This window comes from Kogia breviceps, chromosome 3, assembly GCF_026419965.1.
Source record: "Kogia breviceps isolate mKogBre1 chromosome 3, mKogBre1 haplotype 1, whole genome shotgun sequence".
Classification (NCBI taxonomy): Eukaryota; Metazoa; Chordata; class Mammalia; order Artiodactyla; family Physeteridae; genus Kogia; species Kogia breviceps.
This window is the reverse complement of record NC_081312.1, coordinates 55,045,279-55,068,311: the sequence shown is the minus strand read 5'-3', so window position 1 is coordinate 55,068,311 and position 23,033 is coordinate 55,045,279. Positions and strand designations below refer to the sequence as shown.

General features: G+C 37.4%; 1 protein-coding gene across 6 annotated transcripts in view; it reads left to right on the top strand.

The window, feature by feature from the left end:
- Window positions 1-565: 565 nt before the first annotated feature.
- FANCM (FA complementation group M) overlaps window positions 566-23,033 on the top strand; it is a 67,544-nt gene continuing 45,076 nt past the window's right edge. For 4 of the 6 annotated variants that reach the window (XM_067028504.1, XM_067028503.1, XM_059058944.2 and 1 more), the window contains exons 1-9: window positions 566-1,305; window positions 1,872-2,044; window positions 5,313-5,390; window positions 8,687-8,845; window positions 13,302-13,433; window positions 15,127-15,259; window positions 15,880-16,005; window positions 16,518-16,604; window positions 19,334-19,518. In XM_067028504.1, coding sequence (XP_066884605.1) covers window positions 762-1,305; window positions 1,872-2,044; window positions 5,313-5,390; window positions 8,687-8,845; window positions 13,302-13,433; window positions 15,127-15,259; window positions 15,880-16,005; window positions 16,518-16,604; window positions 19,334-19,518 — 1,617 coding nt within the window. In that variant the 5' untranslated portion in view covers window positions 566-761. The remainder of the gene's footprint in view (window positions 1,306-1,871; window positions 2,045-5,312; window positions 5,391-8,686; window positions 8,846-13,301; window positions 13,434-15,126; window positions 15,260-15,879; window positions 16,006-16,517; window positions 16,605-19,333; window positions 19,519-23,033) is intronic. The other 2 variants (XM_067028506.1, XM_067028505.1) reach the window with 1 other exon arrangement.

Below are 23,033 nucleotides of genomic sequence, written 5' to 3'. Positions count from 1 at the left end.
TCCAAGTCTGAGGTAGAATGCTATCGGTAGAATAGAATAATATCACCCCGACGCTTACTGCTCTGTATCATTTATGAAGATGTAATGGTGGAGCATCAGGACGCCTTGCTTTGTTTCCTTCGGATTTTCCAACGAATATTAGGACCAAACCATTTGCTTCCCTTTTAACAATACAAAATATTAAGATAATGGGTTGCCACTCCTGAAAAAGAGACCTGGCGTTTTGTTTTCTCAGCCTGGATAGAGAAATAAGACACATTATTTAATTTTATCTAAACATGTTTGGGTTTCACCTCATCTTCCGATTTAAAAACATGGCCAACCACAAGGAATAAGGCAAGTTAGACTCTCAATAACGTTAAGTTAAAAAAAATGGGTATCCATTGTTTCTGGACCTCAAGTTTATTTATTGTATCATTTTAAGAGGCATCAGTTTCACAGTGATGCCCGGACACCTAGTCATTAGAAACGGAACCCAACTTTTGAGTCGATAAGAAATTGACAAGGGGACCAAATTTGGGGTGGCTCCATAACAACGCGCATGCGTCTCCGAGAGGGCCGCTGGGTTTCCGGGAAGCCCGGAAATCATTTTCCCCACGCAAACTCAGTGGCGGCACTTTCAACTGGATAAACAGGCTTCAATCCCGCCTTCTAGTTCTAGTGTTTTTTATGCGAAGATAACCGATGGGGATTGAAACGGAGGCTGTTGAGCTGCAGCAGCTGCTGGCGTCTGAGAGAAGCCTTAGGTGGTCGTCGGCCTAATGAGCGGGCGGCAAAGAACGCTTTTTCAGACGTGGGGCTCAAGAGTCTCCCGATCCACTGGGGCTCCGAGTTGCAGCTCTGGAACTGAGCGGCCTCAGAGCCCTGGCATCTCCGGGGCGAGTTTTACTGCAGCGGCACAGGCAGCAGAGGCGGCGGAGGCGGAGGAGGCGGCAGAGGCTCAGCCCGAGTCGGACGATGATGTGTTGCTGGTCGCGGTGTACGAAGCAGAGCGGCAGCTGAGTCTAGAGAATGGCGGGTTCTGCACCTCAGCGGGCGCCCTGTGGATTTACCCTACTAATTGCCCGGTGCGGGACTACCAGCTGCACATCGCCAGGACCGCTCTGTTCTGCAACACGCTGGTGTGTCTGCCTACCGGTTTGGGAAAGACCTTTATTGCCGCCGTGGTCATGTACAATTTCTACCGCTGGTTCCCCTCCGGCAAGGTTGTCTTCATGGCCCCCACGAAACCTTTGGTGACACAGCAGATCGAGGCTTGCTACCGGGTGATGGGTATCCCGCAGTCCCACATGGCCGAAATGACAGGTATCTTAGAAACAGTGGGCTAATTTGAAATTAAGAGCTGGGACCCAGGGAAAAATATGCGTTCTGGGAAATAGCGTTAAAGGAATTCCTTACCCATGTGGAATAGTCCCCAGATCATAATATGCTTATTTTACGTCTTCTCCCTTGAAACATCATCTACTTGTAGCAAGTCCAGCTCTAATGAATGGGGTTGCTTTATTCAATCTCCAGAGAATTCCTGTATCTTGTCAAAGCATTTTGAAGTGATTATGTGTATACCCCATCGGTAAGTGAACATGAGTTTCTTCCGCAGAAGGATTTCGCAGTTGAAGAATTTTGTTCTCTTCAAATATTATGTCATTTTGTAGGAATTCTCTAATGGCAGTCTAGTCGTGGTTTTCGGTAAAAGCCAGCATTTACATTTGGACCACAACAAATCTTTAAAATGCATTCCCATGATTTGTCCTATTATCACCTTGAAAGCACATTACCAAAGCAGGAATGCATTCTGAAAATAGGCCAGGTTATTTATATTTTACAGATAACAGTCGGGAGTTTAGAATGTACAATGTCACTTTTATTTACAGGATCTACTCAAGCTTTCACCAGGAAGGAAATATGGGGCAGTAAAAGAGTCCATTTTCTTACACCTCAAGTCATGGTAAATGATCTTTCTAGAGGAGCTTGCCCTGCTGCTGAAATAAAGTGTCTCGTTATTGATGAAGCTCATAAAGCTCTTGGAAATTATGCTTATTGCCAGGTAATTTTGTTAAAAAGTATTTTCTAGTGTAAATATATTGATGAAGAACATTTTGGGAAATAATTATTAATAATGGAAGTTACTGATGGTATTACTATGAAAAGCCTTATATCTATTATCTCAACAGATGGTGATAGGAAATACTTCAAATCAGTGTCTCTGCTGTTTGTTTTTTAAATTTAAACAAGACTGTTAGTGGCAGATGTAGATGATGAGAGTCTCTTTGAGGCAGTTATCCACTACCATATAGTGGTAGGTAGTTAAAACAATAATAGGTGGTGATACTAGGTAGTTAAAACAATAATAGGTGGTGATACTAGGGAGAGGGTATAGAGTAAGAGTAGAGGGAAAGTTTATTTCATTTAGTGCAAAGAGATGAATTTCACTGCCAGCTTGTGATTTTGTAAAGCAGTTTCCTTGGGGACGTTTAAGTATTATTATATCTCTGCATTATATTCTTGAGAATTGTTATCTAGAGTTGATCTCGGCCAGGAAATGGATATATTTTTCCAAGTTAAATTAATACCCAGTGTGTTAAAGTTTCTGCTTGAAAGGAGCATTTAAAAAATTTTATCCTAGGGCTTCCCTGGTGGCGCAGTGGTTGAGAGTCCGCCTGCCAATGCAGGGGACACGGGTTTGAGCCCTGGGCCGGGAAGATCCCACATCCCGCGGAGTGGCTGGGCCCTTGAGCCATGGCCGCGGAGCCTGTGCCCCGCAACGGGAGAGGCCACAACAGTGAGAGGCCTGCGTACCGAAAAAAAAAAATATATATATATTATTTTAACTCTATGGAATTCATTTTGTACATTTAACTTATATTTAGCAACTTTTTTTTTTTCTTTTGGCTGTGCTGCACGCCTTGCAGGATCTCAGTTCCCCGACCGGGGATTGAAGCCAGGCCATAGCAGTGAAAGCCCAGAATCCTAACCACTAGGCACGAGAGAACTCCCCTTAGCAACTTTATTTTATTTTCAAAAAATTTCTACACATTAGGTGATTTTTTTTTTAAACTACAAGGCTTATGCTTTCACTGAGTACAATGAGACATGACTGACTTCTTTAATATCTAAATAGCACTAAGAGTTTATATGACTGAATATTCGAGATACAGCTTCCAACAGGCACACAGCTTGTTGAAGAATGTAGCTTCCTGGTTTACAAACACAACACCACTTCTATAAAACGCTTGAGAATCCCTCCTGGAAAAAAAGTAATGTATCAGGGACATTTTGTCTTGTATCAGTTTTTAATTAGGACAGTTGTTCTTAAGTCTCCATTAAGTATAATGTTCTGTTTTTTTTGGCCGTGCCTCATGGCTTGTGGCTTGTGGGATCTTAGTGCCCCCGACCAGGGATTAAACCTGGGCCCTTGGTAGTGAAAGCACAGAGTCCTAACCACTGGACTGCCAGGGAATTCCCTATAATGTTCTATCTTTAAATGTACTGTATCATGTTTTTAAAAACTCCATAAATAATATTTTTTGAGAATTAATATTCAGTTTGAGTCTCATTGAATTCATCTTTGACATGGGTTGAAATCAGAGAGGTTTTAAGATAATCTAGTTTTAGTACCATTTGCAATAGCAAGACATGGAAGCAACCCAAATGTGCATCAACAGATGATTGGATTAAAAAGATATGGCATATATATATATATATATATATATATATATATATATGAAACACACACATACACACACTGGAATATTAGCCATAAAAAAGAGTGAAATATTGTCATTTGCCACTCAGTGAAATAAATCAAACAGAAGTACAAATACTATATGATACCACTTATATGTGGAATCTAAAAAGATAATACAAATGAATGTATATACAAAACAGAAACAGACTCACAGACATAGAGCACAAACTTGTAGTTACCAAAGGGGAGAGGAAAGGGGGGAGGGACAAATTAGGGTATGGGATTAACAGATACAAACTACTATATGTAAAATAGATAAGCAACAACGATTTACTGTAGAGCACTGGGAATTATGCCCATTATCTTGTAATCATCTATAATGTTATATAATATGCAAAAATGCTGAATCACTATGCTGTACACCTGAAACTAAGACAGTATTGTAAATCAACTATACTTCAACTTAAAAAAATAATCTGCTTTTAGTTTCCTACATCTAATGTGGAACTATGGGATACTAAGAGCTGTTCCTGTGACTCAGTTTACTTAGGGGTCCTTTTTCCTTGCATTGGGGCATATGGGAATCTGGCAAATTATCCAGTATTGATTATACCAGAAGTGGGTGTTGAATTCAAACTGTAAAGCCTAGAGAGATGCTTTGGTGCCCCTTGGAAAATGTTTTAGGATTTAAAAGGGAATTTAGATTTTTAAAATTACCCCAAATTAGCCTTATTCTTTTATGAATAAACTTAATTTAAAAATTGTGAGCCTTCCACATGAGATCTAACTTCTTTAAAATCTTTCCTAAAACTTTTTTCATTTCAAATCTAATTTCACATTTGTATTTAATTTTTAAAATTAATTAATTATTTTGGGCTGTGTTGGGTCTTCATTGCTGCGCGTGGGCTTTCTCTAGTTGCGGCGAGTGGGGGCTACTCTTCATTGTGGTGTAAGGGCTTCTCATTGCAGTGGCTTCTCTTGTTGCGGAGCACAAGGTGTGCGGGCTCTAGGTGTGCAGCCTTCAGTAGTTGTGGCACGTGGGCTCAGTAGTTGTGGCTCTCAGGCTCTAGACCACTGGCTCAGTAGTTGTGGCGCATGGGCTTAGTTGCTCTGCTGCATGAGGGATCTTCCCGGACCAGGGGTCAAACCCGTGTCCCCTGCGTTGGCAGGCGGATTCTTAACTGCTGCGCCACCAGGGAAGTCCCTGTATTTAATTTTTTTTTTCTATTTTTGTGTTATGATTTATCTTAATCTGGCAAGTGTGCACATGGATATAGCTGTAAGCCTAGACTGTGGCCCAAGCAATGGAGAATAAACTTGATCTTTTTCTACCATTTGCTCTTGAATTAGCCCTTTGAATATTTTGATTTGCCTCAGTATGGGCCTTGATGTTGTAGCTTTATGTATGGAAGAAACCCTAAAGTGTTTTTGATTGGGATAGAGTATAAACCTAAATCATTTGCTCTTCAGATAACATAACTAAAGATAGTTCCATCTGCTAGCGCATCAATACTCTAAATAAGGAGCAATGATAGTGGATCAGATATAATAGCTTGTTTAACAGAATCATTTTTATTTTTGTATTGGGCAGATGAAATTAAAGAATTGTTTTTTTTTTTTTTTTAAGGTTGTAAGAGAACTAGTCAAATATACAACTCACTTTAGAATCTTGGCTCTTAGTGCCACACCAGGTAGTGATATAAAGGTAAGTAAAATTTATTAATGTTTAAGAAAATAAGAACTTTTGTATGTGACCAGATCAGTTTTCCATTCTAGTATTTAGTTTAACATCAAGAGTACAGCATTTCATATAAGATGCCTACCTTTTCTTCTGTGGTTGTAGGAGACTATCTACATTAGTCTTCAGACTTCAGTGTGCCAAATAATCACCTGAAGCTGTTTTTTAAATTTTTACTGTTTTATAGACTTACAGAAAATTTGCAAAAATTAAAGTCTGTATATCCTTCACTCAGCTTCCCCTAATGTTAACATATTACATAACCATAGTAAAATTATCAAAACCAGGAAATTAACATTGATACAATACTAGTAACTGATCTGCAAATCTTATTTGACTATTGCCTGTTTTTCCACCAGGACCAGGGTCCTTTTCTTCTCTAGGGTCCAGTCTATGATCCCACATTGCATTTAGTTGTCACGTCTCCTCAGTACCTTCTAGTCTGTGACAGTCCTCATTCTTTTCTTGTCTTCCGTGACCTTGATGCTTTTCAAGAGTAGGTGCAGTTATTTTGTAGAATATCCCTCAATTTGGGATTGTCTGATGTTTTCTTATGATTGGAGTGAGGTTATGTATGCATTTTGGGCAAGAATACCCCAGAAGTGATGCTGTACCTTTCTTAGTGCATTGTATCCGAGAATACATGATGATTTGTCTTATTACTGGTGCTGTTAATTTTTTTTTTTTTTTTTTTTTTTTTTTTTTTTGCGGTATGCGGGCCTCTCACTGTTGTGGCCTCTCCCGTTGCGGAGCACAGGCTCCGGACGCGCAGGCCTAGCGGCCATGGCTCACGGGCTTAGTTGCTCCACGGCATGTGGGATCTTCCCGGACCGGGGCACGAACCCGTGTCTCCTGCATCGGCAGGCGGATTCTCAACCACTGCGCCACCAGGGAAGCCCTGGTGCTGTTAATTTTGACTTGGTTCGGATGATGACTTTCTGGTTTCTCTATTGTAAAACTACTATTTTTCCTTTTTTAATTAAGTCTGTTGTGGGGGAGATACTATGAGACTATGTAAATATTCTGTTTTAGCATCCAGTGATGGTTCTTGCTTGCAACAATTATTTCTGTGCTGTTTGCTGAATCATTATTTCCTCTTTCCCTCATTTCTTTTACATTTTAAAATTTGAATTCTTCTGTTGTGAAAAGCTGTCTTCTCTCCTCATTTATTTTTAATTCTGGTCTTTACATTTATATATATATATATATATATATATATATATATATATATATATAAAATGGGCTACAATCCAGTACTATCATTAGTAATTTTGATTGTTCTAGATTGGGCCATTGAGAGTGCCTTGAAGATGGCTCCTGTGTCCTTTAGAATGCACTTTTGTTTGTTTGTTTTAAACACTTCCTAACTTACTGGCATCACAGGATATTTTATGCTCATTTAGTATTTTTCCTATCCCCGCTGTGGAATCCACCATTTCTCCAGGGAGCTCACATTTCCTTTATTGGAGAATGGTAAAAAGTTTTGAGCCCTATCCCATGCAGATTTTGAGCCTTATCCCATGACATTCTAATTTAGTAGCTCTGAATGGTCTTCTGTGTTAGGTTCTGGATAATTTCAAAGGTAGCTTTCAATTCTGCCAAGCCATAGACTTTTTACCTTCTGTCCATAGCCTCGATTAGTTTTAGAAATTTCTATCCTATCATTTTTGCCCAACCTTGTTTAAACATGCTTGTTTTTAGTCATCAAGTCTCTGCTTAAATATCACCTCTTCAGAAAAATTCACTCTTAAGCTATGAAAAGTCAACTCTTCTTATCTTGTTATTTTCTTCTTAATATCTATCACAATCTGTCATTCTTTTCCTTATTCAGTTATTTGTTGTATTTTTGCTCCACTAAAATAGTACCTACATGAATGTAGGGATTATTCTATCTTGGTTATACCTCTATCACCAATTTAATACGTGGCATATGGGAGTTACTCAAATATTTCTTGAATGAATGAATGATTAAAAATACTAAAGTCTGGGACTTCCCTGGCAGTCCAGTGGTTAAGACTCTGTGCTACCAATGCAGGGGGCACAGGTTCAATCCCTGGTCGGGGAACTAAGATCCCACATGCTGTCCGGCCAAAGGAAAAAAAAAATACTGAAGTCTTAGTCAATTTTATAAAATGGTCATATATTTACTCTAGAGTTTGAATGTACGTGGACATTCAGTAACTATAGTGTGCTCTTGTATTAGGCATTATACTAGGTGTTGGGAATACAAAAGTGACTAAGATGTGATTCTTGCCCTAGAGTATTTTTTGTCTGAAACTAAGCCCATGAGGCTTTACTAGTGTTTAAAAAAAGAGTTCTTAATTTCTGGATACTTTCAGGATTCTTTCTCCCTCCTTCCCTCCATTAGTCCATCTCTCCCTTCCTTTCTTTTTTTTCATCACACCCAGTAGTATTGTGGTCTAATGGTATAGCAGTTGTTTATACCAACAGGTTTTTTGTTTTTTCTTAAATTCCCTATTTTTACAATTAGTTCCTTTATAAGCTTTTGGTGAATGAAATTTAGCTCCAGAAATATATTCACAGCATATATATTGATTTAAATGGAAAATATTCCACTCATTTATTTATTTATTTTTATTTTTGGCCACCCCCGCAGCTTGTGGGATCTTAGTTCCTGGCCAGGGATCAAACCCGCACCCTTGGCAATGAAAGTGTGGAGTCTTAACCACTGGACTGCCAGGGAATTCCCTCCACTCATTTATTAATAATTGATTTAGCGTAGAACCTGTGCTCTCAGTTTCTTAGCAAGTCAGTTTGTAAAGTATTCCCAAGGTACATTTGTATCCTTTAGTAGTAACAGGACTTCTCTGTTTTCCCCATAAAAAATCAGTGGAAAAAAGTATTTGCCAGGGAATCAGGAAATCTGTGTTTTAGTTCTGGCTCTAAAATTGACTGTTATATAATGTTTTGGGGATTTGGTTTGCTAATCTGAAACTTCTGTTTTGTCTGAGTCTTTATAAATATTGACAGGATATAACACTACCATTGGAAAGCACAAAATACATTTGAGGAACTTTGTGGACATTTTATCTCTTGGATGCTTGGCATGCAAGAAAGATGTTTCAAAGGCATTTTCCCCTATTGTGCCACTCCTGATGTGCTATAATTTGTAGTTTAAAAAAATATTTAATGATATAAATTTCTAATTTTTTTCAAAAACTTATTGCTATTTTATTTTTGTTAGTGACAAACTAAAAAATTTAATAAGTAATATATAATCATACTTAATTGATTTTCTGTAGGCTGTGCAACAGGTTATTACTAATCTACTAATTGGGCAGATAGAAATTCGTTCTGAAGATTCTCCAGATATTTTGCCATACTCTCATGAAAGACGAGTTGAAAAGCTTGTTGTTCCCCTTGGTGAAGAACTTGGAGCTATCCAAAAGGCATATATACAGGTAAGCCATTTTTATCATAATTCAGGGTTTTAATAAATGAGCTGATAATGTAATTATTTTAATTAACAGAATCTGACTGTGAGAATGTATAGTTATAATCATTTATATAATTAATATGGTAAAAAATTCTTTGAAATGACAATTTTCAGTATGAGCGCCATGTTTTATATGTACTGGCAAACTGTTAGTTAAAGAGGAAATACAAAATGATGGACCATTTCTAAAGCCAATTTGGTTTTGTATTTTCTTAAGTAAACCTTTTAAATGCGGTATAACCAGCCCCCCCAAACATATATGAACAGCATAGTACATTAAATGTAACTGTGCAGCACAGTGAATTTTCACATAGTGAACACACCCAAAACGTTTATCCAGATTCAACCAGAACTTTCTTTGTAAGGAAATATATTTTCAATATATTCCTCCCTGATCCCTTGTACAGCAGTGTTTCTCAACTGGGGACTATCTTGCCCACTTGGTGGCATTTGGCAATGTCTTGACACGTGATTGATTGGTTGATTGATTGGCTGCGTTGGGTCTTTGTTGCTGCACGCGGGCTTTCTCTAGTTGCAGTGAGCAGGGGCCGCTCTCCGTTGCGGTGCGCAGGCTTCTCATTGCAGTGGCTTCTCGTTGCGGAGCACGGGCTGTAGGCATGTAGGCTTCAGCAGTTGTGGCTCGCGGGCTCTAGAGCGCAGGCTCAGTAGTTGTGGCACATGGGCTTAGTTGCTCCGTGGCATGTGGGATCTTCCCAGAACAGGGCTTGAACCCGTGTCCCCTGCATTGGCAAGCTGATTCTTAACCACTGAGCTACCAGGGAAGCCCATTGACACATTTTTGATTGTTCTAACTGCAGGGTGTGGGGAGTGGACTTGTTACTGGCATCTAGTGTATAGAGGCCAGAAATGCTGCTTAACATCCTGCAGTGGATAGGAGAGCCCCCCCAACAACAAAGAATTATCTGGTCCAAATGTCAATACTGTAGCTGTTAAGACAACTGCTTAGGCAGTTATCACTTTCAATGGGAAAAATTGGGGGTAGCAATTGGTTTTCTAAAGTTCATAATTATTGTCATGCTAGGAGAAAACCTTGCTTTTATATCCTCATTGCTGTGGATTAAAGATGGCTACACATTCTTTGCTACTCTTCCCATTGAGAGGCAGGATACATTTCCCCCTCCTTAGAATCTAGGCTTAACCTAGGCTGACTTTGACCAATAGAATGTGGTGAACCCTAAGTTAGTCATGGTGAGCCTCAAATTAACCATGCTGAGGACAAAGGAGGAGCCAGTAGATAGCTAGAACTGAGGGTGCAGACACATGGCCTCAGTTGAGTTATTTCAGCAAGCTCCCAGCTGTCTGAGACTCTAGACATCAGGAGCAGAGACGAGCTGTCACTGCAATGCCCTGATAGAATTCTTTATTATTTTTAATATTTTGTTTTGCAATAATTTTAGACTTTTAGGAAATTTGCAGAAATAGTATATAGAGTTCCAGTGGGGAGATACTTTGAGACTATGCAAATACCCTGATTCTCAAAATACTTTGTCCACTAACTTTAGCATATAATGATCGTTCTTGCCTACAACAGTTATTCCTGTAGTATTTGCCTAATCATTGTTTCTTGTTTCCCTCATTTCTTTTACATTTGTTAATTTGAATTCTTCTATAATGAAGGGCTCTTTCTTCTCCCCAATTTACTTTTTCAATTCTTCATATTAATATGGATAATTATTATATTAATGGATAATTAGTTTTTCCTGTGGGTTAAGTTCTATACTATCATTATTAATTTTGTTGCTCAGATTGTTCCAGCTTTGGCCATTAGGAGTTCCTTTAAGATGGCTCCTGTGTCCTTTAGACATGCACTTTTTGTTGGGAGCAGTGGGGTGGTTGGGGGAGGACTAGTTCCTAACTTTCTGGTATTACAAGATATTTTATGTTCATTTAGTAGTTGTCCTGTCCTAGCCATAGAATCAACCATTTCTCCAAGGAATCCTTATTCCTTCTATGGAAGAGTTGTATTTAGAAACCAAGACATGGGCACTAGATATGTTCATTGTTACTGTGTCATCATCCCTTCTAGGCCCTCTCTGTTACCTGCTTGAATTCTGCCCTGCAGAAAAAGAATCACAAGCAAATGAAATGGTTGTTGTTTTAACCTATGATGTTTTGAAGTAGTTTGTTATTCAGGAATGAATAACCAGAAAGTTTATCTATCATTTAATCTTTAACAAGTCTTTCTTAAAGAGAAGTTTTACAGAAATATGGGTTTTTTTTGTTTTTAAATTATTTGTAACAAAATTCTAAGTGTTAATAATTTAAGATATGGCAGAGTATTTCTGGTAATCATCTCGTAAATGCTAATACATTTGGTTATGAATAAAATCACTCCATTTATAAGAATATAAAAGTTGTAATTTGTATAATCACATATAATAATTTAACTTTATTGATTTTTTTAGAGTGCTTCTTTAGGCACATGTGGTCAGCAAAGCTGATCAGCAAAGCTAGAAGAGAGGAAAGATTTGAAATGTACTAAAATAGCTATATTTTAGGGAATAAAGCTTAGGCAAATTACATATTGCTGTAGTAGGTCTTCATCTGGAGCTCGCTTTTTACCTTCACTATGGCATTAAGCTCAGGACCTTTTTTCTGCTGTTTCCTCTGTCTGTAATGCTCTGTCTTCAGAACTTCTCTGGCTAGGCATACTTTATCATTCAGATGTCAAGTATTACCTCTTAAAAGAAACCATCTTTGGTGGCATGAAAACATGGAGAACTGTGGGAGCCTGCATGCCCAGTTCTCCCCTGAGAGTGCCCTGCTGTCACCCATGCAGCAGTAGGCTCCGTTGCTTGCCCAACCCGGGGCACCGTCTCTCCTGCTGCTTGGTACCAGAGGCAGCCCTGGCCCAGAGAGGTCCATCCCCAGCCAGGAAGTTTAGTGTGGGAAACGGGCTGCTCGGAGGTGGAAGGGCGCTGGCAAGGTCACAATCCAAGGGCCCGCTCCTCTGCATCCTGGGGCTGGATGACAGATGAGGCAGGGGGTGCCCGGGCAGCACAATTGCTGCTCCTCCCCCCACACCCCCAAAAAAAGAAAGAAAGGAAGGGAGGGAGGAAGGAAGGAAAGAAAGAAAGAAACCCTCTTTTTCCACTTATATAATAATGACCCCCTTCCCATCACTCTACAAAGCATTACTGTGTTTTAGGTTCTTAAATGCATTATCATAATCAAAATTCTCTACTTTCTTTGTTCACTTCTTTATTCCTTTCTTCCCTCTATTGAATGTAAACTTTAGGAAAGCAGAAACTTCATTTGTCTCAGCCACAATATCCCCAGCATCAGGAACAATGCTTGATATATAGTATATACTTAATGAATATATTTTTAAAAATATCTATTTACTATGTCAAGTCTTAGTTGTGGCATGTGGGATCTTTGTTGCGGCATGCAAGATCTTTCATTGTGGCACGTGGGCTTCTCTAGTTGCGGCGCAGGCTCTCTAGTTGTGGCACGCAGGCTCCAGAGCTTGTGGGCTCAGTAGTTGTGGCGTGCAGACTTAGTTGCCCTGCGTCATGTGGGATCCTAGTTCCCCAACCAGGGATCGAACCTGCGTCCCCTGCATTGGAAGGCAGATTTGTAACCACTGGACCACCAGGGAAGTCCCTTAATGAATATTTTTGAGAGAATGAATCAGTGAATGAAATTAAATGTACTCAAGGAATTTTGATTTAGTCTTCACTCTACAAATATTTATCTATGTGATAGACTTGTTCTAGGCACTGAAGATGCAACAGAGAAAAAAATCAAGGCCCTCCTTTCATTGTGCTTAGTTTGGAGGGAGAGGAGGAGAGTTAAGAAATAAACAGATAAACACATATGTTCGTTTTTTGTTTTTTTTTTTTTTTAAAAATATTTATTTTATTTTTGGCTGCATTGGGTCTTCGTTGCTGTGCACAGGCTTTTTCTCTGGTTGTGGCGAGCAGGGGCTACTCTTCATGGCAGTGCCCCGGCTTCTCATTGTGGTGGCTTCTCTTGTTGCAGAGCACAGGCTCTAGGCCCACGGGCTCAGTACTTGTGGCTTGTGGCTCTAGAGCGCAGGCTCAGTAGTTGGGCTTAGTTGTTCCGTGGCATGTGGGATCTTCCCAGACCAGGGCTTGAACCCATGTCCCCTGCATTGGCAGGCGGATTCTTAACTGCTGCGCCACCAGGAAAGCCCAACACATATGTTCTTGAATTATCGTTGAATATAATTGCTTGTGCTGACTCTCACGTGGATTATCTGGGGATAATTGTCAAGTACTTTAAAATTTTATCATTTCTTCTGTGTTTACTTAAAAATTCATTTTAAGACAAACTTTATTTAATATATAATTTAATATATAGAACTATTTTAGTATGTGAGGAAATGTATTTGTAAAAGGATTTTAAAATAAATTAAATTTCTTTGAAATTTGCAGATTTTGGAAGCACTTGCCAGTTCTTTGATTCAGAGGAATGTTTTGATGAGAAGGGATATTCCCAATCTAACAAAATACCAGATAATTCTGGCAAGAGATCAATTTAGGAAAAACCCATCTCCAAATATTGTGGTAGGTATTTTAAAATAAATTTTGCTGATAGACTACGTTTTTACTTAGAACCAGGATGAAATGTAAATAATGATTGGTTTTTGGTATATATTAGCTCATCAAGAATTCAGGGATGGTTTATATAGTTTATAAAATCATGAAAAAGATCTAGCAGGAATACAGTTTAATTATGTGAATTAAGATAAATTTATCTTATAACTTTTAATTAAGAATTTGTCTTTTAGTTCACTTCTGTTTTGCAAAGTCAAAGGGTCATAAGAGGGTAGATTTTTAACTAACTTTTAGACCCATAGCATTTAGTCTTAAATCTCCATACTGAGGTTGGATTAAGCATCACAGTAAGCTTTGTATTTTTAATCTTTATAGGAAAAAAATAGGTGGATAGGAACATATCTGTCAAGTTAGGTCCAGAGTCAAAAGAGATGCTCACAAGCATGAAAAGGCACTGAGTCATTCTTGGAACTGAGAGGGAATGCATGTGCAAAAGAACAGAGGCAATTGAATGAAGGTATAAAGGAGACAGTGAGAAAACCCATTTGACTGAGGTAAAGGATTGAGGGAGTCAGATATGATCTAGGTTGTGGCCACCTGGGAGTAACTTTAAATGTTATACTAGAAATATGGACTTTATTCTATAGTATCTGGGAAACCACAAAGGGAATTTTCTGTGAAATTGCAGTGTATTATACTAGACTTTAATAAAATGTTTAAAGTTTCTGCTAGGAGTTAAAGGTTCATTAAAATTTTAAATCATAAATCTAAACCTGTTGAACTTGATCTCACTGATGAGAGTTTATGTTTTACAGAGACGTTGTTTTACCCTTTTAGGTAATTAGGGTGCCATTTTAAGGCATTTATCACTATCCTGGAAACATTTAAAATGAGTGTAATTGATATTAAATGCTACTAAAAATGTAAGGTATTAAATAATAGTCTTCATCTCTAATAAAGGAAAATAATTAAAATATATTCTCAATGGTCTTTTAAAGGTATTTTATTGTATAGATATACTGACTGTATGCTCCTGTAAAAGGAATATGTACTTTACTTTTCCTTGAGAGTAGTGGTTAAAAGCACAAGCACACTGGGTCAAATTTCCTAGATTCAAATACTGGCTCTGCTACTTATCACCTACGTGAGCTTCCACATCTGTAAAATGGGCATAACAATAGTACCTACCTCCTAGGTGTTAAGATTAAATAAGTTTGTATAAGTAGTGTGCTTATAACAGTGTCTGGTGCTCCCTGTCAGATGTTACTGTGGCATGTATACTTGGTGTTAAATGTTAGTGTTAAACAGTTTGATTAAATATTTGTCCTGATGTCAGAAACATTTATGAGGATAGGCCCATATCTATTTTATTTTCCCTTGTATCCCAAATGTCTAGCTCAGTGCTTGGCAAATAGTAGGTGCTTATTAAATTGTTTTGAAAGACCAAATAAATCTATATACTGCTAATAATTTACCTAAAAAGAAAAACAGCATATGATAAATATCCCCCTGTTCATTTATTCTCTTTAAAATGTAAGTTTCATGTTGAATTAAATAAAGGGGCAGATTGTATATGGAAAGTACATTGACACCTTTCCATAGCAACATCTTAGGACATTCAGTAGAACCAATAAGGTCTGCATGGAACATGTATCTTCATTTCTTTCTCTGGGTAAATTTGATACATGCTTGTTTTTTCTAGGGACTGCAACAAGGCATAATCGAGGGAGAGTTTGCTATTTGTATTAGTTTATATCATGGTTATGAGTTATTGCAGCAAATGGGAATGAGATCATTATATTTCTTCCTTTGTGGAATTATGGATGGAACTAAAGGTAAATTATATGAAATTATTTTTAAAAGTGCTGACATGTATTATTTTAGTTAACGATATGTATTGAGCCATTTGGATTACTTAAGGTGCTTTATTGTAAAAAGCAGTGAAGGGGACTTCCTTGGTGGTCCAGTGGAATTCCTTGGTGGTCCTCCCCAATGCAGGGGGCCCGGGTTTGATCCCTGGTCAGGTAACTAGATCCCGCATGCTGCAACTAAGACCCAGCACAGCTTAATACATAAATAAATAAAATAAAAAGCAATGGAATAGTTATGTAACAAATTCTTTCTTTTTTCTTTCTTCCTTCCTTCCTTTCTTTCTTTTTCTTCTTCTTTTTTTTTTCGTAAACTGTGGACATGTATTTCTCACAGTTCTGGAGGCTGGGAAGTCCAAGATCAAGGTGCCAGCCCATGTTTCTTTGATTTTGATAAATTGCTGGAAGAAAAGAAGCCATTCATTAATACATATGTGAATGTGGAACTGGAAAAAGTTGCTGGTTTTTATTTTTAAATTAAAAAAACTTGCATTCATTGCTAAAGTGTAATTTCTTTTAAATAAATGATACATTTGATTAGTTTTGCTATTAAATTTATTGGAAAAATATTTTCTTAATTTCTGAAGGAATGACTCGGGCAAAAAAAGAACTTAGCCGAAATGAGGACTTCATGAAACTCTATAATCATCTAGAGTGCATGTTTGCACATACACGTAGTACTACAGCAAGTGGCATTTCTGCTATCAAAAAAGGTCTGGTTTTTCTTTTAAAATTTTATACTGTTTCCTCTTTATCAAGGTTAATTTTAAAATTATGCTCCATTGATCCACATGTCTATTTATATCTACTTATATTTCTGTAGTAATAGACCTGTTAAATTCTAAAAGATCTTATTCTTCAACTTAGGTAAATATATATACAAGCAGGTCATAAACTTTAAATATATAATAGAACTAAGTAGAAGTTGTTACTGGTAGTGAAAATTCTCAGAACTACCAAAAACTGATTTATAGCTTAACTAAATGTGAATTTTTCCCTTCTCTTTGCTGCTGATTCTCATTTGGAGTCTTTCTCAGAATGAAATTTTCATAAAAATTCAAAGTTTATTTTACAGTAAGGGTTGTGTGCTACCCAGGTTCTACTTACTGTTTAAAGAAGAAATAAGTTTTAACGAATCCACTTTGAAAAGGGTAATAAAAATACATTAATGTAATTGAATATGGAAAAATACAGAAAAATTTTTTGTGTTTTGTTTTTTTTACAGGAGATGAAGATAAAAAGTTCTGCTATAGTCATCCAAAATTAAAGAAATTAGAAGAAGTTGTAGTTGAACACTTCAAGTCATGGAATGGTAGGTCGTATTTAATAGACTCAAGGCAAGGCAAAGTTATTGAAAAAGCTAAAACTCTGACTCATTAGTTTGTGCTAACATTTCTTATGGAGAAGATGAGCTTTTAATTATTCTGGATAATGAATATTAAAAAGCTCTGAGAAATTTTGGGAGCATAGGCATCAGGGGAATGGTGGAAATGTTAAGAATAAGATATTATGTGAAAAAGAAAAGTCAGCTTGGGGCAGTACAAGGGAAGCAGATAATAAAACAATGTATAATATAATGGTAGGAAAAAGTAAGCTAGTTGAGAAAATAGAGAGTCATGAAGGATGCTATTTTATATAGGGTTTTATTTATTTTTTTTTGCGGTACGCGGGCCTCTCACTGTTGTGGCCTCTCCCGCTGTGGAGTATAGGCTCCAGACATGCAGGCTCAGCGGCCATGGCTCACCGGCCCAGCCGCTCCGCAGCATGTGGGATCTTCCCGGACCGGGGCACGAACCCATGTCCCCTGCATCGGCAGATGGACTCTCAACCACTGCGCCACCAGGGAAGTCCTATATAGGATTTTAGAGCAGACCTCTTTGTAGGGTGATGTTTGAGCTGATGGAAGTAAGGGAGCAAGCTTTGTGGATTTCTGTAGGAGGATCATTCCTAGCAGAGAGAATAGCAGATTCAAAGACCCTGAGGCAGTAGGGTGCTTGGTAAGATTAAGGATCAGTAAACAAACCAATTTGGCTGGAATAGTGTAATGAGGATGAGTGGTATAGGCAGAGGTGGGAGAGATAGCCAGGGGCCAGGTCATGTAGTGTTTGTAGGCCATGTCAGGACTTTGGATTTTATTCTGTGCATGCTTGTGATTTGTGAAACTATTACAGAGGCATTCGGAGCAGCAGGGTGACGTGATCTGACTTATATTTTTAAAAGATCACTCTCATAGATGTTGGCCAATTAGGAGGCTATTGTAATAGTCTAAGATGATAACAGATGATGATAGCTTATACCAAGATAGTAGTACCAAGCAGCAAGGTGGTTCTGAGAAGTGGTTATAGATTCTAGATATATCTTGAAGTTGGAGCCAACAGTGTTTATTGATGGACTGGACATAGAGTATGAGAAAAAAAATCGTAAGTGTAGGAGTATGTGTGTGTGTGTGTTTGCAGATGATTATGTGAACAAAGAGAAAACTAACAACATGGAGAAGAAAGAGCAAACAGATTTGGATGCTTTTGAGACATCTAAGTTGAGATGTGTAGGCATTGGATAAGTGAATTTGGGTCTCAGAAGAATGATCTGGGATATTTTTATCTATTTACATATATATAAATAAATTTTAGAGTTATCAGCATAAAGGCAATATTTAAAGTTTCGAGAATTTAAAGTTTCGAGACCTCTGTCCCTAAACTGTATTCACCAGGAATACAGTTTAGGGACAGAGGTCTGGGAATTAGTCCTGCAGAATACCAACATTTAGAGTTCAGAGGGCAAAATGCCACAAAGGAGATTGAGAAAGAAACCAGACAAGTGAATTATCAGAGATGCTGAGGGAAGAGACTATTTCAGTAGGAAGGAGTGGATTGTGTTAAATATTACTGAGAGGTGTGGTCCATGAACTAAAAAGCATCCACTGAGTTTGGCAATATAGAGTTATTGATGACTTTGGTAGAGCAGCTTTAATGGAATGAAGATAGAAAGGCAGGCTGTGGCCTGTTGAAGGAGATAGGCTTTGCACTGAAAGTAGCTATTGATCTGCAGTTGGTCAGATGTAGAGTCTTGATGCTATGTTGATTCAAAGTAGATTTATCTGGAATAATTTTCCTTGCAACAGCAACTGCTTCTTTTTCCTTATGTATTATACAGTAACTTTATATGTATTAAGTCATTGAATTCATAAGGTTGTTATGAAGACTAAATGAGTTCATATATAAAATGCTTAGCATAGTCTCTGGCACACACGATGATTAACATAATATAAATCATGCTTAAGAAAGAAGGATTGTCAAAGTCCCATGCAAGGTTAAAAAACAAAAGAAAGCAAATAACAAAAAACTCCACACAGCTTGCAGTTATTAACCAATTGCTATATGCAAGTCTACATACTTTATATTTACTGTTTCATTTAATCATCACCTCAATCCGTTTTAGATATTAAGAAACTAAAGTTTAAAGAGATTAAATGACTACCATGGTCACACATCACCCAGAGACTAAGTGGTCCAGCCTCAAAATCATGTTTTTATTTATGCATTCTACTCCTCCCAAGCACAGAGACATTGGGAGCAGCTTTGTGATTGACTGTTGGGTATATTCTTCAGTTTCCTTTGAGAATTTGAACATATCAGTAATTCGGGGACAGAATACCATGGCCTGGATTAAGACAGTGCCTTTAGTGAGCAGAAAGGAAAGAGAAGATATACAAAATCAGTGAGAGCTCTGCAGTCTTGTGCTTCTGATTTAGAAGGTAAAGGGGAATAACAGGCATCATGCATCAATTGAAGGACTGGTCAAAAGGTAATTTTTATTTGGTTTAGGTTTTTATTTTATGACAGCCAATGAGAGATAAGGAGCCAGATTTATTAAGATTACTAGAAAAGGTAGGAGGAAAACCAGCAAAGGTTTAAGATACCTTAAATTATTTTTTTGAAAGAATTGTCACTCACTAGTATATAGTTTCAGGTTTGTCTTTTGAATTAGTTCTCATCTAAATGCTTTTATAAAAGTTGTAATTAAAGTATTTTTGTTATATAGCTCAAAAGACATCTGACAAGAAATGTGACGAGACCAGAGTTATGATCTTCTCTTCATTTCGAGATAGTGTTCAAGAAATTGCAGAAATGCTTTTACAGCATCAGCCAATTATTAGAGTAATGACTTTTGTTGGCCATTCCTCAGGGAAAAGCATGAAGGGTTTTACCCAGAAGGAGCAACTGGAGGTAATTATTTTAGGAGATGATGAATATAAAAATAAAATTGATTAGCTTTGCATTTATGCCTTGTTTTGTTTTAACTCACTGGTCAGTTGGCTACATCTTAAAGATAATTTTGTAGTAAATGTATAAATAAAACTAGGCATATTTTGAAAGACCAAAAAAAAAGAGTGTTTTTTGGGATTTTGAAATGTTTTTTTTAAAAGTATAATGGTTAAGCAGAAAGGCTCTGGATTCATGTTATGTAGGTTGGAATCCTGGTCCTTCCACTTATAAGTTTCTTTACTTCCTGTGCCTCAGTTTTCCTTATCTGTAAACATACCCTGTAGAGCTATTGTAAGCATTAAATGAAATCGTACTGTAGAGCCTTCAAGAAATGTTTACTATTTATTTATCTTAAGTCACTTTAGTTATTTATTCCAAACAAATAATAAGCTTACACTTTTTTCTGTTATCTAAAAGCCTTAAAAATATGGTCAGAGGAAACCATGGTGGTATTTAAGGTAGCTGTATGCTCTGAATATTGGTCATAAATTTTTGAGTGCTATGATGTTTTTGGGGAAATTTTAGACTATAGATTTTTACAAACTGTGTACAGGTTTTTTCAGGTTAGCTATAGGTCTACACTTGAGTAGCCTCTGACAGTTAGGTATGTCTTTTATGTCTAATTCACTGTGAAAGATCCTTTCTTGATTCTGTCAACATTAATAGATGAGGACTCCTATTATTAAATACTTCTTATACCAGTCCCCACTGTACTCAAGAGTCTGTTTAAGCAAACTGGATCTGGTGGAGAGAGTCTAGGAGGTTTTCCTGAGTCTGAATGTAACACTTTTCCCTACCTCAAGTCTAATAAGTACTCTAAAGGGTTCAGGCATCTAGTGGATGATTATTACTAATGTTAATAATCACGTTAGTGATTAGTAATATCTGTGTGAAAAATGAAGTGAATTTCTACCTAGGAGGTCAAGCATTTTGAAATACCCATAGGCCCCAACCTGGTCTCTGGCCAACTTCATTATTACCCAGAGTCATTTCCTGGGTTTGTCAGGTACCATAAGAAACCTTATAGATTTTACTGACTTTGTCTTTTACTAACTTTTATCAATAATATTTTTATGTAGGCCAGGGTAACAATCCTTTTTATTACTCCTATATATAATTGCTTTCATAACAGCAGTTTTATTCTGAAATAAGCTTTCAAGCAAATAGTTGTAATCGAATTATTCATTTATCTAGAAACAAGTGATGAAGTCACAGAGGAAGTTGGGGGCCAGATTCTTTAGGGCCTTACATTTCCATTTTAATGACTTTGGCTTTTACTCTGAATAAGGTGAGAAGAAGACCTTGGAGAATTTGGAGCAGAGGAGGGTCATGTCCTGATTGATATTTTAAAAGAATCACAATGGCTGCTGTCTTAATAATAAACTATAGGGGCTAAGGGTGGAAATAGGAAGACCAACTGGAAGACTTATTACAATAATTCAAGCTCAAGATGATGGTGGCTTGGACTAGGGTTGTAGCAGGTTGTGAGAAATTATTGGATTCTGGATATATCTTGAAGGTCAAGCTGACAGGACTTATTGACAAATTAGAGTGGGATATGAGATAAAGGAGTGTGAAGGCTGACTCCAAGGTTTTTGGCCTGAGCAACTGAAAAGAGTGGCTATTAACTAAGGTGGATAAGACTTCAGGAAAGGCAGGTTTTGTAGAGAATATTAGCTTGGTTTTGGACAAATTAACTTTAGCATGCCTATGAGATTATTGATTTTCAAACTGTCAAAACTGATGGAGGACCAGTTTATTTCCATTCAATACATCACATACAGATACCTTTGAACATTACAACAAAAATGAATTACTAGAAGAATAAGCTTAATGAAAAACAAAGTTCATGTCTAAATTTTTTTTTTTTTTTTTGAGTCAACAGATGGGGAATACTCTGTCAAGTTTCTAAACTCTTACTCTTAGTTTTTGTAGTTTTGTCAGCTGGTAGCAAACAGTTTGTGAACCAGTACCTGCACCAGTAATAAATACTTCATGGATTGTACTTTGAGTTACACTGTTTTAAACATCAAGTAGCGATGTTAAGTAAACAACTGAATATATGTCTTGACTTCATGGGTTCATGGAAATATGTATTTGGGAATCATCATGATGTAGATGAGACTGGATTGAATGAAAACAGAGAAGATATCCAAAGGCTGAGTCCTGGGGAATCAGAATAAATGGCTAGTGAAATGGGAGAAAGACCAGGAGAGTGTGGTATCTCCTGGAGGAGGAAGTGATTAAATGTATAAATGCTGCTGGTGGGTCGCATAAGATGATAACTGGGAATTGACTGTTGGAATAAGAGAGAAGGCAAATGACCTTGAAAAGAACATTTTCAGTGGAATGGTGGGACAAGCCACCACTGAGAAGAGCTGGAGATAGCAAGTATACAAGTCTTTCAAGGATTATTACTAAAAGGAGCACAGAGATGAAAGTAGTTTTTTGTTCGTTTGTTTTTTGTTGAGATACATAATTTCATATTTCCTTTTTGTGTATATTCCCCTAATATTTTCTCCTGAAATTTACTTTTTAGATATGAGGTCTGATAACTGTCCTTCATACTAGCCATTTTGTTCAGGCATTCTTATATTTTAATAGGCATTTATAAAGGTATGAGTCAAAAGTATGACTGATTCCTCTGGAATACCATCATTTAATTTTTGTTTCTATTCTCTATCTGTCTATTGACCATGATCTTATTTAATTACCACCACTACTACTATTCCACCATCCATAAACCTGCAACATTGATGTGTGTGTGTGTGTGTGTGTGTGTGTGTGTGTGTGTAAATAAGAAAACTGAGGCTCAGAGCAGTTGAGAACTAAGTTTATAAGGCTTAAGGAAACTTTTCAAAATATTTGTTGACTTTTTCATTAACTCATTGTCATGCTAATGTAGTTTCATTAACTTGATCAGAGAGAAATCCTGGTGAAGGTGAGAAAAAAAATTTTTCCTCTACCCTAATGAGTTCTTAGCTGAGACCTCTGTGATAAAAGATTAACAAGAGAAAAACAAACAGAAGCTTATTAACATGTATACCTCATGTATGCATAGGAGATACTGAGGGAAAAATGAGTAACTCCCTGAAGTGGCTTAGAATACAGATTTAAATATCTTATGGGGAAAGAGAAGGGGGTTGCACAGGGGAGAGTAAATGATTTTTAGGGAAGATGAATGGAGCGCTAAAAGAAAAGATGGGAGGTATGATAGTTTGTGATAAAGTTTGTCTGGATGTAGTGTGGACTTTCAGTGTCTTGTTGAATCAATTTTCCCTGGTTGTTGAAACTCCTGGGGAGGGGATTTATGACAATTGAGTTCCTCCTGGAGGATCTGCTTTTAGACAGATAAGGGGAGTTCAGAGAAAGCCTCTCCCTGCATTTGCTGTTTTCGAGTGCCTATAGCTCAAAATCATCAATATACCAAAGCAGCATAGGTTGGGGCAGCATGTTCTAAACTCCTACAGTCATAT